Here is an 18375-nt window from a genome sequence, read left to right on the forward strand (position 1 = left end):
CATTACGGTAATCCAAACTGGAGGAAGCAATGCATGAACCAAATTCTCAGCATCTGAAGTGGCGAGGTGTAGAACAAAGTTTGGCTATGTTTCTGAGGTGATAGAAAGCTATCTTACAGTGATGTCTGACATGAGCTTCAAAAGTGTGTTGGGGGTCCAATCTTACATCAACGTTAGTAACCGTTGAGGAGAGAGAGAAGTACTGTGACCCGACATGTGTAATACTGGTTATTAGGTGAATAGAATGGAGTCAAGGACTGACCTGTGGAGGACTTCACAGGTCACAGCACATGACTGGGATCTTGCATTTCCAATAGAAATGTACTCTGTTCTGATGGTGAGATAGGATTTAAACAAGCAAAAGCAGCACCCATGGGTCCAGTGGTGTGGTAAAGCCAGTTAAGGAGTGTGTCATGGTCAGTAGTGTCAAATGCCGCCAACGGATCAAGGAGAATAATTATGTTGTTATTAATGGAATATGTGGTAAAAAAAAAAAAAAGAGTTATGAGGTAAAAGAGCCAAACAATGGATAAAGCATGTTATTTTTCTTTTACATATTGTTTTCATATTGACATGTTAAAGTATCAGTCAGTAATGATAATAATATGAGCAAACAACAAATAGGAGGGTTTAATGTAGTGATATTTTATTATTTAAAAATATATGTATTTTTATGTACAGAGTCATACCCAATAACACTTTCCCCATTTTTTAGAAACTGAAGAACTATGCTGAATGGCACTTTGCAGAAGAAAATAACAAACAGAATATACAGATCAACATGCTGTACAAGGCTTACAAGAACCACATCTGCAATAATTTTATAAACATCACCCCCTTACACCCATCTCCACTTCCATGGATATCAGATAAAGCTCTCTATTGAAGAAAATAATGTTACATAAACACAGATGCAAGTATCACACACACCAAGTGATATTTCATTAGTCCAAATATGAATTTATGAAATAAATGTAGAATTAAACTATAAATTCAAAATTCTTTAAGGCAGATTTCCCCCACACAAAATTATAGCAGCGTTCAATGTCAGAATAAGGCAGCCAGTATGTTTGCAAACATGAATAAAAATATGCAATATCTACACAAGAGAACTATGAACATGTATCAGTGGAATTCCATCTAAACAGATGTATTATCACATTTTCAGGTTGAGCTTGCCAACTTATTTGTGCAGAACATCTTATTATGAGAATATTGGCTCGCACTTAAGCATTTTTTGTTTTTTTGAAGCATGCACATCTTGTTTTTTGTTGGCCGGTACTGTCATCAATTCAGCAAACAAGATTTGGCACATATATCTTTCATTTATTGTGGACTAATGCTTTGTAGGAGGTCGGGTGTCAAATATCCCCCAGGAGTTGGAAAAGATTTCACAACAAGGGGAAGGGCTGCAGGGTTGTTTGCTTTCAAAAGAAGGCTGTTTTCCCAATCAACACAGTCCACCATGGTGTATTCTGGAGTACTTCGTATTGAGAGAATAGGAAAAGAAGAGGAAACTGGTGTCACCTCTGGTTCCAGAGTGGGCGTCTGGTACTCTTGTAAAGAACTGTGTATTTGCTCTGCAGCAAAGTGCGGCTCTTCTCTGACTGAATAGGGCTCACTGTGTCCTCCTGCTGAGTGTTGTGCACTGATTTTGCTAGTATCCAACTCTGAGGTGTAACCACTTCCATCAGTGGACACAATCAACTTGGGTTTCATCCCCTTCTCGGTCTCTGTGTTCTTTTTAGCTTTATCCTGGCTTCTGCAGTTGTCACTTTGGTTCTGTTTCTCTGGAGACAGCAATGCGTCACCATGGGAGGTAAAGTCAGTCACTTGAGAATAGAGGCTGGTTGGCCAAGCAGGTTCCTGTGGCACACCTGGATTGGCAGGAGACGGAGTGTGAAAACCATCGTGACCGCTGGTGGAAGGGTGTTGAACATCTGTGTGATCATGATCAGAAAGATCAGGGTCACAGCAACTGGCACGACCTGAGTCATCATCCCGGAAACCATTCGACATGGGAGAAGAGTCAGAAACAGGAGAGTCACCAATGAGGAGTGGTGTGTCAAAGCCTTCCAGTGTCTCATTTGGTTCATCAATATCCACCTCTATAAACTCCACCCATGGGTCATTACTGTACAACTCTGGCCGCAGGCCTGGATGAGTGCCCAAAATTGAGGTGAACTCAGTTAACTGCCCCTTCTGTTTAAAACACACAGATTTGGAAGTTATTTTTTCTGAAAAATTTGACCTTGTGTGTTAAAAATGTACAAATAAGCAGAACAAACAACACAGAATCAATACCTGTAGGAGAACTGGGTCAACTCCTTTGATTTTTGGCCCAGGAACAGGAGGCAAGAAAATTACCATGAGTCTGAAACAATGAGCAGAGTATATCATTACATTTTTTACGTAACTGTGATGGTATACATTTCACAGTCCACCGACTCCAAAGGAAATCTTCTGTAAATATAACAAATGACTAGATTTTCAAATAGTGGACCAACACTATTTAACCAAAGACAAATTAAAGATGGCATAAAATTTTAAAGGTTTACAGAAACATGTTCAATGTGACATCTGCACTGACAATGTATTCACTTACTTCTGTTGGCGTGAAACCACAATCAGCATCAAGATGATTCCAATACCAACCAAAGCAAAGACAAATACTGCAGTTAAGGGGATTTGGGGTTCTAAAATGAAAGGAAAGAATAACTGAGTATATTTGAAACACATAAAACCACATTATTTTGCTACATGTTTAGGCTAAACTCTGACCTTTTCTGGGAACTAGTATAAAGATCGAGTCGCTCAATTCCCCAAAGTTGTAGCCTCGCATTTTGGACCTCACCCTGACCTCATATTCAGTACTGGTGTTAAGGCCATAGATGTAGGCTTGGGTTTCCTTCCCATTGTCTATCTGGAAAAAAGAAAAAAACAAACAATCACTGACTGAAGTACAGAGACGAGGGGCTTTGGCTACATGATGTTAGATCTGCATCAATTAAACCAGCATATATTCAAGGAACAAATTTAAGATTTGCACTACTTTCTGAATTCCCAATAATTTTAATTTAAGTGCAATCCACACATCTATTGGTATTCCACAATGCAGGATTTATCACTTAAACAAGTAAAAAGAAAATATAAGAGAAGATAATCCTTTATTAGACCCTCAGTGGGGAAAAATCAGACTTTACCAATAACAGGAGATGTGAGAGATATTCCTGTTGACACATGGGCTTAAGTTAATCAGGTAATTTTTTTGTGGAATACTCTTCTGTTGTGGGGCTGTTTCAATTCACTGAATGGGTCAAATGAGTTAGCAAACACTTGGTGCAGATTATTATATAACCTGTGTGTGTGAGGGTTTAAGTACTGTGCTGTTTTCACCAAATACCAATGGACAAATATCTAATATGGCAATTAGAAGTCTCAGACCATATGCTAACAATGGCTCACTGCAGTTAACTATTTAAGTTTATTAGTTTTACAATAGTAGTCATTAAGATCATTATCAATACATCATAGGATAATCTGCATAGTGCTGAATTCTGCATATATATTACGTAAAGTTACATTAGTTCCAGACTCACATAATTCCAGTTCTCTGAGCCCATTTCTCTGTACTGAGTCTCATATCGAAGTGACATCCATCCTGTTCTTATACCTTCAGCTGCTGAGCTTGGTGGCTCCCAGTTCACTACCACATCATAAATTAAGCCAGTTGGGCCAACAGCCAGCAAAGTCCAGTTCATCTCTTCAGGTGGGTCTGGAAATACTAGAAAAAGAAGCATCACCTCGTCAGAACTGTTGCAAGGCTCACTGGCTGGACAGAAAATAACACTGCTGCTGCTTTAAAATATTAAGACCTTTATAGAGGCTGTATTATAGAAAACAAAAATAAGAGTTACATATACAGGGTCAGAGTCAAATAACACCCTTTTATCTGAATAGCCCAGCAAGTAATAGGTGAGGTGGCCTATGTTTTTGTCCAGAACATATTGAAAGCAGCCATATTGGAATAGGGGCAAGTTTTACCAATGGGAAGGTGGTCATGTAGCATATCAAATAAATAAGTGTGTTCTGCGACATTTGACTCACCTTGAATTTCATAAACATTGTTAAACAAGTCATTTTTGATGAAAAACTATACAATAATCAGCTTATTCCTGTTGAGGTTATAAGCAATGTTACAACATGGACTGCTGTTTGACTGAGAAGTAATTCAGAGCAACAAACCAGAAAAAGATTAAAAGTATACATCAGTGTAAAACTGACAGTAGCAAAACACCTGCATAATTCAAACAAATGAAAAGAGGTTGGGAAATAGTCATTTACAACATGTAACAGTCATTTAAAAAATGTATATGTAATGATTTGTCTTCAAATAATTAGTGTTAGAAGTCTAAGTCTCACTATTTGACTATGCAGTGAAATAATATCTGCTACTACTGAAAAGCAGTAACAGAGACATGACCAAAAAAAAAAAAAACAATTTAATTTGGCCTTGACTTACCAATATCTTCCACACTGAAGAACATTTCGTCGTAAACAACATCCTGGGATCCAGAGAGCAGCTGGATTGCATAAGAATACCAGATGACTGTATGGCTTTCATCAAAGAAGCACTCATTTTGTGTTGTGTTACTGTATATTGGACACTCGCTCCATTTCCCTTCACTTTTCTTTGAATCCCTGCATAAAAATAGAGACACAGATTATAAAAATCAAACTCCTGAATCAAATTTTTAGCAAGATTATCACAGATTTGGTCATTTGGGCAAGAAAATAAACATTAAATGATTAAAATGTAAATAAATAAGCGGTATAGCCGTTACTTCTCCAACATGTAGAAAAGTCTCAGGTCCCCTGGTTCTGTGAGGTTCTGGAAAGAACCGGCGTTCCATTGGCAACGGAATGTCATCAGCTCCCGGGAAAAGCAGCCTGTGAGATGAGGCTCAGAGCTGCTCCGAACTGCAGAAAAAAAAACCTATTACTACAGGTCAGGGTTGGATTCTAACAATGTCTGAGGATTTCTCTGTTATTACACATCTATTAAATATCAGTCACCAAACCAGCAACCACCAAAGCTTCTGGGCTTACCCTCGGTTTAGGCAGTTTTTCTAAGAATTATGCCAGCCTACCATTTCCCTCTATTCCCACATTCCCCTATGACATTCCATGTTTCCTTACACATTCTGTTCTTCTGGGAAAGCTTAACACTACATGTTGGAACATTTCTGTATAGATTTGTTGGCATTCAGCCAAGAGAACCTTACTGAGGTGAAATACTTCCATTGGCTTGATTAGTTTTGGATCTACAAAAGCCACTCCAATTAATCCCAAAACTACTGAATTATGTTCTACTGCTTCACAGCACAATGCTACAGAGGCTTTATACGCCCTAGTGACCTTAAGCTTAGGTGCCATTGGATATGGTGACTTTAAGATCAACTGTTCCAGAGCTTCCTGATTAATTTCATGCTTTTCTGTGGACAGTTGAACACATTTGTCCTAACTTGAGGTCTGAGAAAAAATAAGTTATATGAATGTTTTTCAGACTATATTAATATCAGGATATAAATTTATATTTTGATAAGTAATTAGCATTTCTGTTCTGTGCCAGTGACATACAAGTTAATAGGTGGTTAGAATACAATACAATGCTACACACCTATAGAGAAACTGTGTAATTTTCTATTTGTAGCCATGTGTAGCAGCATGATGTGAGTTTTCAGAAAGTAGAATGTCCTTCACTATTCTTTCCAATGTGGGACCAATAGGCGGTAACATAAAGCCTAGTTGTACCACAGGCCGTGTGTGAGTCCTTGGGATGTGTTTTCCTGGAAGGGCTTGCTGGCATGTTTGCCATGGAAGAGGAGTATTCAAGTGGCAGTGTGGGGTTTCTGCCAGAGCTTTCTCAGAAAGCCAGTACTCAACTGTCCTTACAGGACCAGTTTAAAGTTTACGTCAAAGACACAATGCCAAATAAATCCATTCATATATCCAACTCTAATCAGTCTTGATTTAGTTATGCATTTGTTATAACTCTTCTGTCAAACAAAGCAAAATCATATATAAACACTGAGCATGTCAGACCATGGCTGCTTAAAAAAACCATTAAGTTTGGAGCTTGTTTCTTTGGCCACTCTTGGTTACAGTAAAGCATAATTATCGTGTATATGACTAGGGAAAAAAAATCTACGAATAGCCTTGACTGAAAGTTATGCCATTAAAATAACTATAATTAATTTGATGTAGAACGTAATTGCATTAAGCAATGAGGAGCAGGGTGACCACATGCTGCACGTAGCAGTGTGATTTCTGGCTGGAAACCAGAATTTTAATATCCTGTTTATCAACTCTCAAATCTGAAGGTCTTCTGTTAGGACTAAAGGGGACAGAAAGCAGATCCTGCCTGATATGCTGTAACTGATCTGTTTATTTTATGCCTCAGTCTGATTATTCAAGTGGTCAGGTAAAAAGCATACTTCGATTTTTTAGATTGGAATAAGGCCTAGGAATCCGATTAAGAGACCCTATGAAGAGAGCTGGATTTTTGCTCAGTAATCAGATTTCTCAGCACATGTATACTCTTTCCCTGGTTTCTCTCAGTTTCTGCACACAAATGTAGTCGGGTAGAGTGTAGAGCCTTCCTGGAAGCGGCTATACAAATTAAATGTAGCCTATATTTACAAAAGCTACAGAGATGGTATAAAGCTATTGCTCCTCGCATTTCCAAAGGTACAGTGGGAGACACAGGCATTTCATCGTGGCTCGTGACATTTCTCATCAGATCAAAGTTTCCCTCAAGATCTCATACACATTCTGACATTCTCACTATTTTGTGAAAGAAAATTCATTAAGTATTACTTGTTTCCACCAGTCCTTAAGACAATCATATATTCACCCTTGTGTGCTGGGTCCAACAACAAACACTCATTCAAAAAGAGCTTGTTTTCTGTAAGACTGGCAGCATTCCCCAAACATAGCCATAAAAATGAAAATGCAAATTTGGGGGTAAATGTGTCCATGTTTACAAAAAGCTATATCAGGAACTTTGAAGTTTATTTCACATGCTTCTGTGAGATTACCAGATTTCTGCAAAATAGCAATCTGATTACTGAATGACTCAATTAAACCGGCTGTTTTCCCATTGTGATTACATGAGTACATGTATACAGACTGACGGCATTACTGACTAAATCAGATTTTCTGCAGTTATTAGATAATGAAGTGTATGTAAACACACTCTTACACTGTTTCACTGCCTTTCCCCCCCTTTTTGTGCTGCATGTAGTCAAACATGATTTCTCCTACTCTTGCAACATCTTGGGCTATCCAAGACATTCATTCATTCATTTAATTTTTGTCCAAAACAGCCATAAATTATACCTTACACACAATCGTCAATGCCATTCAAAAGATTTCCATTGCTTTCTGCAGTGCTATTTTTAGTTTTTCTAAGAAAAATTCATGGATATTTTCAGCACCTTTCCTTTTTTAAATAACCTTTTTTCATGAAATAAAATGAAGATGAGTACTATAAAAGGAGCATTCCACCAAACAGAATTCATCAGTTAGCCAGTTAGAAGACTTTAGTACAGTAATGCCATGCAGCTGTATATTAATTTTACATACACAACTTTGGACTCATCTGGCTAAACTGAGAAATCCTGAATTGTGGTATATCCTCCAGGTCTTTAATGCTTGATAGTAGTCCCAAATCCTCTCTATCTTATTTCTTTGTGTAAGTGAATGATTCACTATTTATTAAGTGGAAATATACTTTAGCCACTTTAGCTGTGCATGATATTAAAATATGCATGGCAGCTGAGGTGTGTTTGGGCAGTTGCCTGTTTGTTGGTGTGTCTTTAAAGTAGAGCAAAACCTACGCAGCACCCACTTTTAAAACTACATTAAATATATCCCATCTGTATTAGTGCATTTTTTTATTCTGTCAAATGTTTCCTGCACTTAAAATGTGTAGATTATTAATTCTCACATTTACACTACAGCAAAACAGAAAACTACTAAAAAGCTACTTTGACCTACTTCTGTCCTATGTGAGCATGATCATCACTCAAGACAGAAACGGTAAATTAGATTTCAGTGCAGTCGTAGGTTGAGCTTCCATTTCATGAAGCAACATGTTGTTTCCCTCTCTCCTTTTATTAAATCCCACTTCTCTGCCTCTACCTACTGCTCACTCTGATTGAATTCACAATGATCATGTTCAGAAGCACAGGTAATTTTCAAGGCAATTACCTTCATCTAAGAATAACAGCAGAGAGAACATGTCTGTTTTCAAAAGGAAGCAGTAAGCGATATCAACAGAAATAAAGAGATGCACCTGAAAGGCTGCATAGGGTTTTACAATCTTCCAGATCAAAGCTCATCAGCATCTCTTTCTCTCTCTTTCTCTCATTTCAAGCTCAAGCAGTGTTCAAAACAAAAGGATACAAAGAAGAAGACTTGGAGATTAATCGCCAGTCCTACTTAAAGTAATGATTGCAGGAGAAATCTAATGAATACAAATTTTCTCATTCCCATTCCTGTTTATATGTTCCTGGCCATGGAGTCCCAGCATGGCTCTAATCTAAAGGCGTAAAATAATAGTTTCCTGTTGATTATTATCTTTTACAATTTTTATTCTTTTTTTCTGTTCCTATATTTCTGTGCTTAGTTTTTTTCTGTAAAATAACACACAAATGCAGCTTGTAAAATTACACAGTGGTCTTTTGAAGAGGCTCAAACACTCCTTGGATTAATGGTCATTGAAAAACTCCAACGAAAGATGGATGTGCAACATCGAACAGAAAATCTCTACAGATCAGTGAGATCTGTGGTGTTGAGTTGTATTTAGTCCAAAAACAAAAATAAACAAAATAACAGCACTGAACGTTACCGCAGCCATTGTTGTGGTTTCCAAAGCCTACAGTTCCCATTATAGATAGGGTTTTGCTACATCACCAGCTACATTTCACTGTGCTAATGCTGTGCTAATGTAAACGTGACCAGGCATCATGGCTGATAAGCATGTCAAGCTGAGCAAGTACTGTGCAATGGAAAAGCGCCATTATAAAGGAACTGTCTGTTCATACATGAACAGTTTCATTTTCAAAGTGCAAGGTTTGGTTTTGGATGTGCTCTTCTGCCCCGTGATTCTAGACCAAACATCAGCTAGAGTAACATGTGTAAGCAATAAAGCCAAGCCAGAGTCACAATATCTGCCTTCTTTGTCACGTCCTTAATAGCGTGTCCTTGGCAATGCACTGAAATAGGTGGCTGTATTGTGTGCACATACTGTGCTAACTCACTAACATGCATATCAGCATTTATCATTGTCTTCCTGTATTTACCTGAATAGTGATTACTGTATTGGACATTTGTGCCTCTGTTAAGTGCACTCAACTCTTCATGCACATCCCTAGCAATAATTATTGCATTTAGTCTGTTGGTAAGCAAACCACATTTTCTTACAGTTATGTGGCTATTGTATTTTAAAAAAGATGAACCAAAGCCCTAAATTCTACAGTTACCTTAAAGACCAAGGTGTGGCATCATCTGAACATACTGAGGGAATGCAAATTCTTGTAAAGGCACAGGATTTTCAGGACTTTGAAGGGTATCCAGGTTTTTAAAACTAGCAATCACTGCTACTCACAGTTTAGAAGGAGTTTCCTAATGTTCCCAATGAAAACATCCTGTTTCTTAAGGCAGTGCTCTAAAGCACAACAGACTCTCTATGACCTTTGTTGCGTTATATGTGTAAAAACCACAATACATATGGCCAGAATTCCAAGAAACAACCCTCAACACACTTTCTTTTACAGAACAAAATGTACACTAATTTAAACAAAATCACACAGTACCTTGCATTGTGGGTTGCAGGCCTTCTGTGGTGACAGTGGTGAGAAAGAAAAGACAGATGAACAAGGACAGATCAAACCCCATGGCACCAGCCCTGCACACACAAGGTTAATACATTAGTAAGTAGCTCTTAACAATGTCTCAAGAAATTATCTAGATCTACAGATATCTAACAATACAAACAATTTCTGAGAGAGCTGTTAAGACATGAATTTATAACAATAAGGAATGCTTGACAATCTCACAAACACAACAGTTCTGTGTCTCAGTAGGCAGCAACTGTATTATGCTTACAAAAATAATTTAATAAATATCTTGATAAAAATATAACGAGAAGCTTAAGGTCACCTTGCCCAGTGTCAAGTGTTGGTTAGAGGAAAAGTAAGCCCCTGCTAATGTTCTCTGGACCTACATCTAATACATTTGGGTATGTTGGAGCCACTTTTATGAGCCAAATTAATTAACAATCCAACATCTGTACTTGACCTCACCCAAGTTATTGTGACTGACTGCCACCAGATCCTCACAGAAACATTCTAACTTCTAGTTTAATTTCTACATAAACAGATGACATATGTAATAAAGGAGATCAGCGTGAGTTGACAGTTCTCATATTGGTTCATTCCTAATTAAAGCCACATACAATTTTAATTGAATGGTTTGCCAATTACTGATATATTTGTTTTGCATTAATATGCAAATGCATTCTGTCCCTTATTAATTTATTTTTTTCATTACAAGAGGGACCATTGTTTTTCAGACTGATGGGATCATGAAAACAGAGTAAACATGTTTCTGCACAATATGACATTCATTTTAAGTAAAAATAACAGCCCTGTCCAGAGCTTGTGAAATATATCCCCTCTGTTTCTTGGCCATCCTCCAGTTCCTCAGGGCTACTGGAAACTGCATTCTCAGAAACAGCATCTCACAACTGCACCTATTCCCTCTGCACTAATAAGGCAATGAGCAGTTTCCCAAACACAATGCCAGGTCTACAATTACTATAATGAGAACGTTGACAAATATCTCATTATTAGAGATACATAGATGTGAGTATTATATGTCAATACATCTATCTGAGGTATTTCTTGTACATGTCAATGTGGACACTCAAACACAAACATGTATAAAACATAAAAATCAGTGTTTGATAAATCTAAATTTGCATTAAAGCTGCAAAAATGAATTACACTTTAGCAGAACATTCTGCTTTCATTATAAAATATCATTTTTAAATATTTTTTAAATCTAAGTATTTGTCTGATACCTCTCTGTCTACTACTGCGTTAAGCAGAATCAATCCAGCTTATTTTAAATGCATAAATAATTTCAAATATTCATCTGAATTGGAATAAAATATGACATTAATCCATATCCAACCCATGTTCTTGCGTACCTTCAAAGAGAGCACATTATCTGTAAAGTAACATGGTAAATGTTGGTTTTTAACATGTCCATATACTGTAGATAAAGAAATGTTATTATTCACTCAAAAAAAGCAGATAACTGTCTTAGTAAAAACAGAAATATGTTTTAAAATGGTTCTTTGTAAATATTTTATATATTTTTTTTTTACCTTACATTGCATAAGTCCTGTATTTAGTTTCATGCAGAAGATGACCTAAGTGAAATGGCATGGGATATTTTTTTACACCTCATCTCTACAGGGAACATATTTAAATGTTGCCTTCAATTGATTTGCTTGCCTTTATTTATTGAAAATAAATGTATATGTAAAGTTAAACATGCCATAAGTTTTTTTTTTTTAATTTTTAATTTCATGTGTTCCTCCAGAATGTTTATTTCTGAAAATAAACAGTATTTTTGTATTACAACATGCCAAAAGGTTTTCCCTATAAATCTTTACTTATTTACACTTAGAGGATGAACAAAACATGTCATTTCACCTTTGCTAGCTCTACAATACGTGGCATTTTGACATCATGCCCCTGCACGTGTCTGTGCTCATATCTGTCAAAGTTCCTGAAGGCATTTGAACACTCTGTCTTTTTTAAAAGTGGGTGCTTGTTCATGTCCTGTCTGAGTTGTAAATAGCTTGTGTGCCAAGAGAGAGGACAAACAAAATAAGCCCGGCCACGAAAGTTTTAGCTCTCGTTACAGTTGTAAAAAACATGTTCTGGTGTTATCTCTGACTCTAGTTATATTCAGCCCAAACCTGCCTGTTATCTTGGGACAAGGTTATGCAATAGGCGTCACGTCTTTTAAATGTACACGGCACGAAAAAATATGTAAATAAAACACACTTTCTGGGAAATCCTGTTGTTTGCGGAGACCCTGACTTTCCTCTGTGCGCTGGGCATCCAACTGAGATTAGTGAAGTTGTGTCTGCGGTATCTAACAAACATGGAAAACATTTGTTTGGGTGAATAACAGGCTGGGAGCGCCCACAAGTTGCACAGCTTCCAATCAACAGCGTGAAAACACGGGAGTCCTGTTTCTCAGCGTGTTTATGTCACTGCTCTTTTATTTCAACACTTACCTTTAAAAAGAGTGCTTCCAAACACCCGAATCAAGACGTTTCAGGTTCTCAGCTTGTTGAACTTGGAGGAATATTCCTTAGGGAATGGTGGGCTATATCTAGGCAACACACCGCGTAAACACTGTAACTACATGCAGCTCTGATTCCTCGACAAAATGAGGTTCAACACAGAACTCCAACAGCACTAAGACGCTGTGAAACACTGAAGCAGAATCGTGCCAAAGCACAGTGCTTCGAAAGCTCCTCACATTAACAACGCGTCAAAGTGGACAAACGTGAAGCGCTAAAAGCCCAAGGCATTTTCACGTTAGTCCACTGTTGACCGAGGAGGAGGAGGAGGAGGAGGAGGAGGAAGAGGCTCCGCCCCTCTGTTTCCCCGCTCCCCTCTTTTCCAAGCCTCGAGAAGGCTCCTCGCGCCACGTGATTCGCGCCTATCCTTAAAGATGTCGACTGAATAAACACCCGCAGCTTGAACTGAGTATGTGAATCGATTGCTGTTCCTGGGATGATTAATATCTCTGGTGTAGAAAAATAAGGGTGAAACTTAATGCAAAATAGCTCTCTGTCAAGTGCGCGACCGTTCCTCGCACGTTATTCCAAGCCCGTGTCTAAATGTCTGCTAAAACCTCTCCATTAACCAAGAATCAAGGATTGTCCCGGGTCTGTTTTAAATGCACTGCATGCTCTACACCCTTCTTTCACCCCATTCCTCCCATTCGTCCTACCCTCTTCCCCAGTCCTCCAGGCATGTTTGATTAAGAAGGAACAGCTGGTACACGTGACACAAGGCGAGCACGTGCGAAGGGGACATGGGCTAGTGTAGAGTGAGGGAGGTTGTTGTAAGTAAATCAGAACCTTTGACTTATTTTATGCTAAAGTACATCTCAAAAGCAATTAATGTGTTGTAGGGTTCTGGGGTGTCAAGTAGTGTGTACTGATGTTCTGTGTTTTCCTTGTGGTTTGCTGTCACAAAGAAGCTAAATGATCCTTAATGTTCAACAAGTGTTCTGTGGGTGATGCTATACGTTTGATTGTTTACTAAGGAGATATACAGGAAACAATGTGTTTGCATGTTTCATGTGGTAACATGCAGTTGAAAGTGATGAAACTGTGTTCATTAGACATTAATTGAATGTCTGAATATCCTTTGACTGAAAGGAATCCATCCATCCATCCATTATCTGTAACCGCTTATCCAATTTAGGGTCGCGGGGGGTCCAGATCCTACCTGGAATCATTGGGCGCAAGGCAGGAATACACCCTGGAGGGGACGCCAGTCCTTCACAGGGCAACACAGACACACACACATTCACACCTACAGACACTTTCGAGTCGCCAATCCACCTGCAACGTGTGTTTTTGGACTGTGGGAGGAAACCCATGCGGACACGGGGAGAACACACCAACTCCTCACAGACAGTCACCCGGAGCGGGAATCGAACCCACAACCTCCAGGCCCCTGGAGCTGTATGACTGCGACACTACCTGCTGCGCCACCGTGCCGCCCCTGAAAGGAATCCAGTTTGCATTAAAAAAGTTTTTTTGTTTGTTTGTTTGTTTTTTTGTAATATAAATCCAACCAACATGTCATAAAACACAATATCATCATTTCAATCTTCCTTCATTTTTACATACAAGGAACTTGTATGGCAGCACGTGGGGCAGCACGGTGGCTTAGTGGGTTCAAGTCCCATCTGGGTGGAGTTTCCATGTTCTCCCCGTGTCTGCGTGGGTTTCCTCTGGGGTCTCCGGTTTCCTCCCACAGGTGAATTGGCTTCTCTAACTGTCCTGGTGTATGAGTGAGTATGTGAATGAATGTCTGTTTGTGTGAGTGAATGTGTGCCCAGATATGGATTGGCACTCTGTCCTGAGTGAATTCCTAGTGCCCAAAGCAGTCCTCCAGGTTGACGGTCATTTCTGGTCGAGAGTACGCTGTGCGCGTTTGGCTGCTGCTTCTCGCCAGTGTGTGTGTGTGGATTGAGCGTTCTGAGCAGTGTGGATTGTAAAGCGTCCTTGGGTGTCTAGAAAGGCGCTATATAAGTGTAAAGATAGATAGAGATAGATGAAGTACTTCGGAAAAAAACAGAACAGCTGAAACTGAATTGGGTCTATGCCTGGGAAAATTACAGGTTTTACAGGTGCTTCACAATATCAGTGCATTTCTTAAATGCTTTGAATTGCATTTTTTCACCTTATCTTTAAATGTTATGTTAGCAGGACAAATGTGATTATCTTAAATTCTTTTCCAGTCCAACATTTTTTTGGGCACTGCAGAGTGCATAAAATGACATATTATTCTGTACTGCCCCCTAACTAGCATTTACATTTCATTTTGAGTCATCTATGCCACAGGCATCACAAATCCACTATAGTGGACCATAAGCTACCTAATTTTGCCTAGTCACAAACTGTAAAACTCACTGACCGTCCTACAGTTTACATATTCTCCTTCACTCTATTCAACATATTGCTATTGGGACATGGCACACATTTATATGAAATCAACCCTGATCCATTTAATCCCAGTGCACTTTTCTGACCACAGCAGAAGTAATTGTATGGAACAACGGGTATGCAGATTGCTGAGGGTCTGTCAAACTTCACACACTCACTCGCCGCTGGGTGTCCGGCTGCTCATATTTCCCCATTCATAGCCTCTTTGTTCAAAGATTTCTTGTAAGTCTGTAGAATTAATACGCTGTATATTATGTGATTCAAGAACCAGAGCTGGCTGGATAGCTTCATATTCACTAGTTTCTTATTTAAACTTTCTGTTGCACCAGACAGGCCTATTTAAGGTGAAAAGTGAATTTGATCAAAAGGTTTAGCTGCATTTAGACAATATTTATTCACACCAAAAGACTTTATCTATCCATCCATTATCCACCACTTATCCGGGTCACGGGGAAAGCAGTCGGAGCAAAGAAACCCAGACCTCCCTCTCCCAAGTCACCGCCTCCAGCTCCTCCGGGGGTATATCGAGGCATTCCCAGGCCAGTCAAGACATGTGGTCTCTCCAGCGTCTTCTTGGTCTAACCTGGGGCCTCCTCCCCGTTGGACATGCCCAGAACACCTCACCAGGAAGGCGTCCAGGAGGCATCCGAACCAGATGCCCGAACCAACTCAACTGGCTCCTCTCAACGTGTGTCATATTAACTATGCATTAGCAATTATGAATTGAGCAATTATGTTTGGCACAGACACTGTCAATCAAGTCATTTCAAATTTATTTGTATAATGCTTATTAGCAAAGCAATAGTGGCAAGGAAAACTTCCCTTGAAACGGTAATATAACCGCCTAATTGAAAAGAAAGAACCAGAAAGTAGCACAAACACAAAGGCACCCTGAAACACAGACATCCCTGGCTCCACCATCAAACCTGACGACAACAACAGCAGCAACCGCAGTTCTTTACTACAATTCTCTATGTAAACGGACCCCTGGATCTACAGCCTTCAACTAAGGGGAAAGGTTAATTACGAAACGCTGCAGTAAACAAGTAGGCCTAAAGTTGTGACAGTGACCAGTATATTAAGTGGAATATTACCTCACTTGGGGAGGATTTATAAGAAAAATGATAATATTTTATAATTTTTTTTTTCTTTTTTCACAGAAAGTTTCAGGGACTTTAATAACACTCTGTGTTATTGCATAGTTGTTCAGGCTAAAATATGCTAGCTGCTGAGCCAGTTTCCTGCATGAGCACAAACTTGCTTTTAAAGTTGGGAGGGGTTGAACTCCACTGAAATAAAAGATTGAGGCCAGAGACACTTTATCCACCAAAGCAACTTGAACATGTTCCACAGTTGTACATCACTTTAACACCTAAAAATAGCACACTGTTTATGTCAATTGAAAGCCTGGATTTCATTAGCAGGGCATGCTAAATAAGATTATTTTCAAAATAGCATACGCTGTACTTTATACTTCACTATTATACACTGCTGTATGCTACACTTGAAAGTAGTATGCATTATGTAATAATAATTATCATCAGGCACCATTACCATGGAAATTTATCATGTATGTTCATAACCATACATCATATTATGATGTGTCATATATATAACGATTATAGCTCTGTATACTGGGAGACCACATATAGAACAATTACCTACTATTTAGTCCAAGGTGGCAAACCATAAACAAACAGTGTGTAGAAGGCTATTTCAATCAAAATGTTGATCTTAATAAATAGCTAAATGATGCATATTAAAATTAGAACATCCAGTGATTTACCTGTTAAAAGTGAGCCAATTATTGTCAGAGTATGTTTTGTAATATTCGCTGAAATAATACTCACATTCCATCAGCTGTCAATCAAATGTTCTGAGAAAAAAAAAAAAAAACAGCGTGTAACTGCCCCCTGGGTGTGTAAATGAGAGAAACAAAAGAAGTGGATCTTCCAGCACTTAACCAGTCATGAAATGGATGTGTTTTTCTTGCCTTTCTATCATGTTGCACACCCACAGCATACAGACTTTCACTGTCAAAGCTCCACTGAAAAAAATGTGACCAACCTAGATTAAAATAATATAATGCTCATTGTCACTAGCCAGTTAAAGGAGATTGGCACTAGAGACACAAAGTGAGCAAGGTATTAATTTCTGTGAATCTTGATTTGAATGTTAATACGTTTATTCATTCAGTTGTCTTCTGTAACCACTTCATTGTGTCACAGTGGTCCAGAGCGTACATGGAACACACCCTGGACATCAGCATTCATTCAGCCACTCATACACTCACATCTAATGGACTATGTTGCATATCCAATCCACTTATCAAAGCGTTTGTGAACTGTGGCAGGAAACAAGAGAACCCAGAGGAAAGCCAATTATACACAGGGAGAACACCCCAAACCCCTCAAAGAGAGAGACACAAGGTGAGAACTGAATTCATAAACAGGACTCTGGAGCTGTGTGGCAGCAACATTACCTGTAACGCCACTGTTTTTCCCTGAATGTTAATACCTTTAGTAAAGTGTCATTATATACAATACTGTTAAAATTTTCTTCTTAACTATATGCCTTATGTGGACAGAACCTTGGACAAACAGGTCAAAATTTGCCCAGATAAAGCCTGTTAACATCAGCAATAGACTTTGTTGAGACCATCACTAACAGAATTGTTTGCAATTACAAATTGTGTTTATAATCTCTTTCATTCATTGCTGTCTATCAAAGTCATCCTTGTGAGAGCTGAGATGGTAAAAGTATGAAGGCTGCTGTGTGGTTATGGTTATTCATTGTTGATATGAATGTCCAGTATAAAATTGACTTCTGCTACCCTGATCTGAAAGTGTGGTGATGCACGGCTTGCTCCACAGTGAGTGCCCACTGAAAGAGGTCTGCGCCGTATATCAGTATCCACTTAAACGTTTCCCAAGTAAAAGCCATCTGGTGCCCTGCAGCTGTCACACTTTCCAGCACAGGCGATCTTTGACCCCTGGCATGTGCAGCTCATGAACGTGTGAGACTCGCTGTGCTCTACTGAACCTTGCCGCTGGGCAGGTATAATTAGTCTGTATTGTACACAATGTTCTGCACCTGACAGTGTTTTGGTGTGAGGCAAATCCTTTCATTCAATTGCCACATGGAAACTGTTCTATCAGTTTAATTCTCATTTGTAAAGCAGTGCACCTCCTGTATGGACAGTGATTAGAGCTTAACTGTTTTTAATAACATCACCCGGTGTACAGCTTTATGTGTGAAGTTACTTGTTTATAAGATTTACCAGGAGGTGGGGCTTATACTAATTTATCAGTAACTTTAACTCAATTTCAAATATACCTTATACTCAGTAGTTTAACAGTCTGTATTTTGTGCTAATAATTACAAATGAAGAAGTTTCGGTTACATGTGCTGTGCAGAGAGTTGTGTGAAGCTACAAATGCAAACCTCTGTTGTATAATTAAAAGTTCCCGCCCTTGCTTAGATCGGCAGCTTTTAAAGTTGTATTATGTAATACTGTAGTTACAAGGAGGGCACAGTTT

General features: G+C 38.8%; 1 protein-coding gene across 2 annotated transcripts; it reads right to left on the bottom strand.

The window, feature by feature from the left end:
- Window positions 1-632: 632 nt before the first annotated feature.
- On the bottom strand, window positions 633-13105 carry ghrb (growth hormone receptor b). Of its 2 annotated transcripts, XM_066645175.1 has the most exons (10): window positions 12383-13105; window positions 12147-12237; window positions 9882-9973; window positions 4845-4980; window positions 4523-4701; window positions 3600-3784; window positions 2782-2923; window positions 2606-2696; window positions 2305-2374; window positions 633-2202 (listed from the first exon to the last, which is right to left on the bottom strand). In XM_066645175.1, exons 3-10 carry the CDS (start codon window positions 9961-9963, stop codon window positions 1327-1329), a joined length of 1761 nt encoding a protein of 586 aa, XP_066501272.1. In that variant the 5' UTR covers window positions 9964-9973; window positions 12147-12237; window positions 12383-13105; the 3' UTR covers window positions 633-1326. The 2 variants fall into 2 exon arrangements, with proteins under 2 accessions (XP_066501272.1, XP_066501271.1); XM_066645174.1 differs by lacking the exon at window positions 12147-12237.
- Window positions 13106-18375: the final 5270 nt, after the last annotated feature.

This window comes from Hoplias malabaricus, chromosome 15, assembly GCF_029633855.1.
Source record: "Hoplias malabaricus isolate fHopMal1 chromosome 15, fHopMal1.hap1, whole genome shotgun sequence".
NCBI classification, from domain to species: Eukaryota; Metazoa; Chordata; class Actinopteri; order Characiformes; family Erythrinidae; genus Hoplias; species Hoplias malabaricus.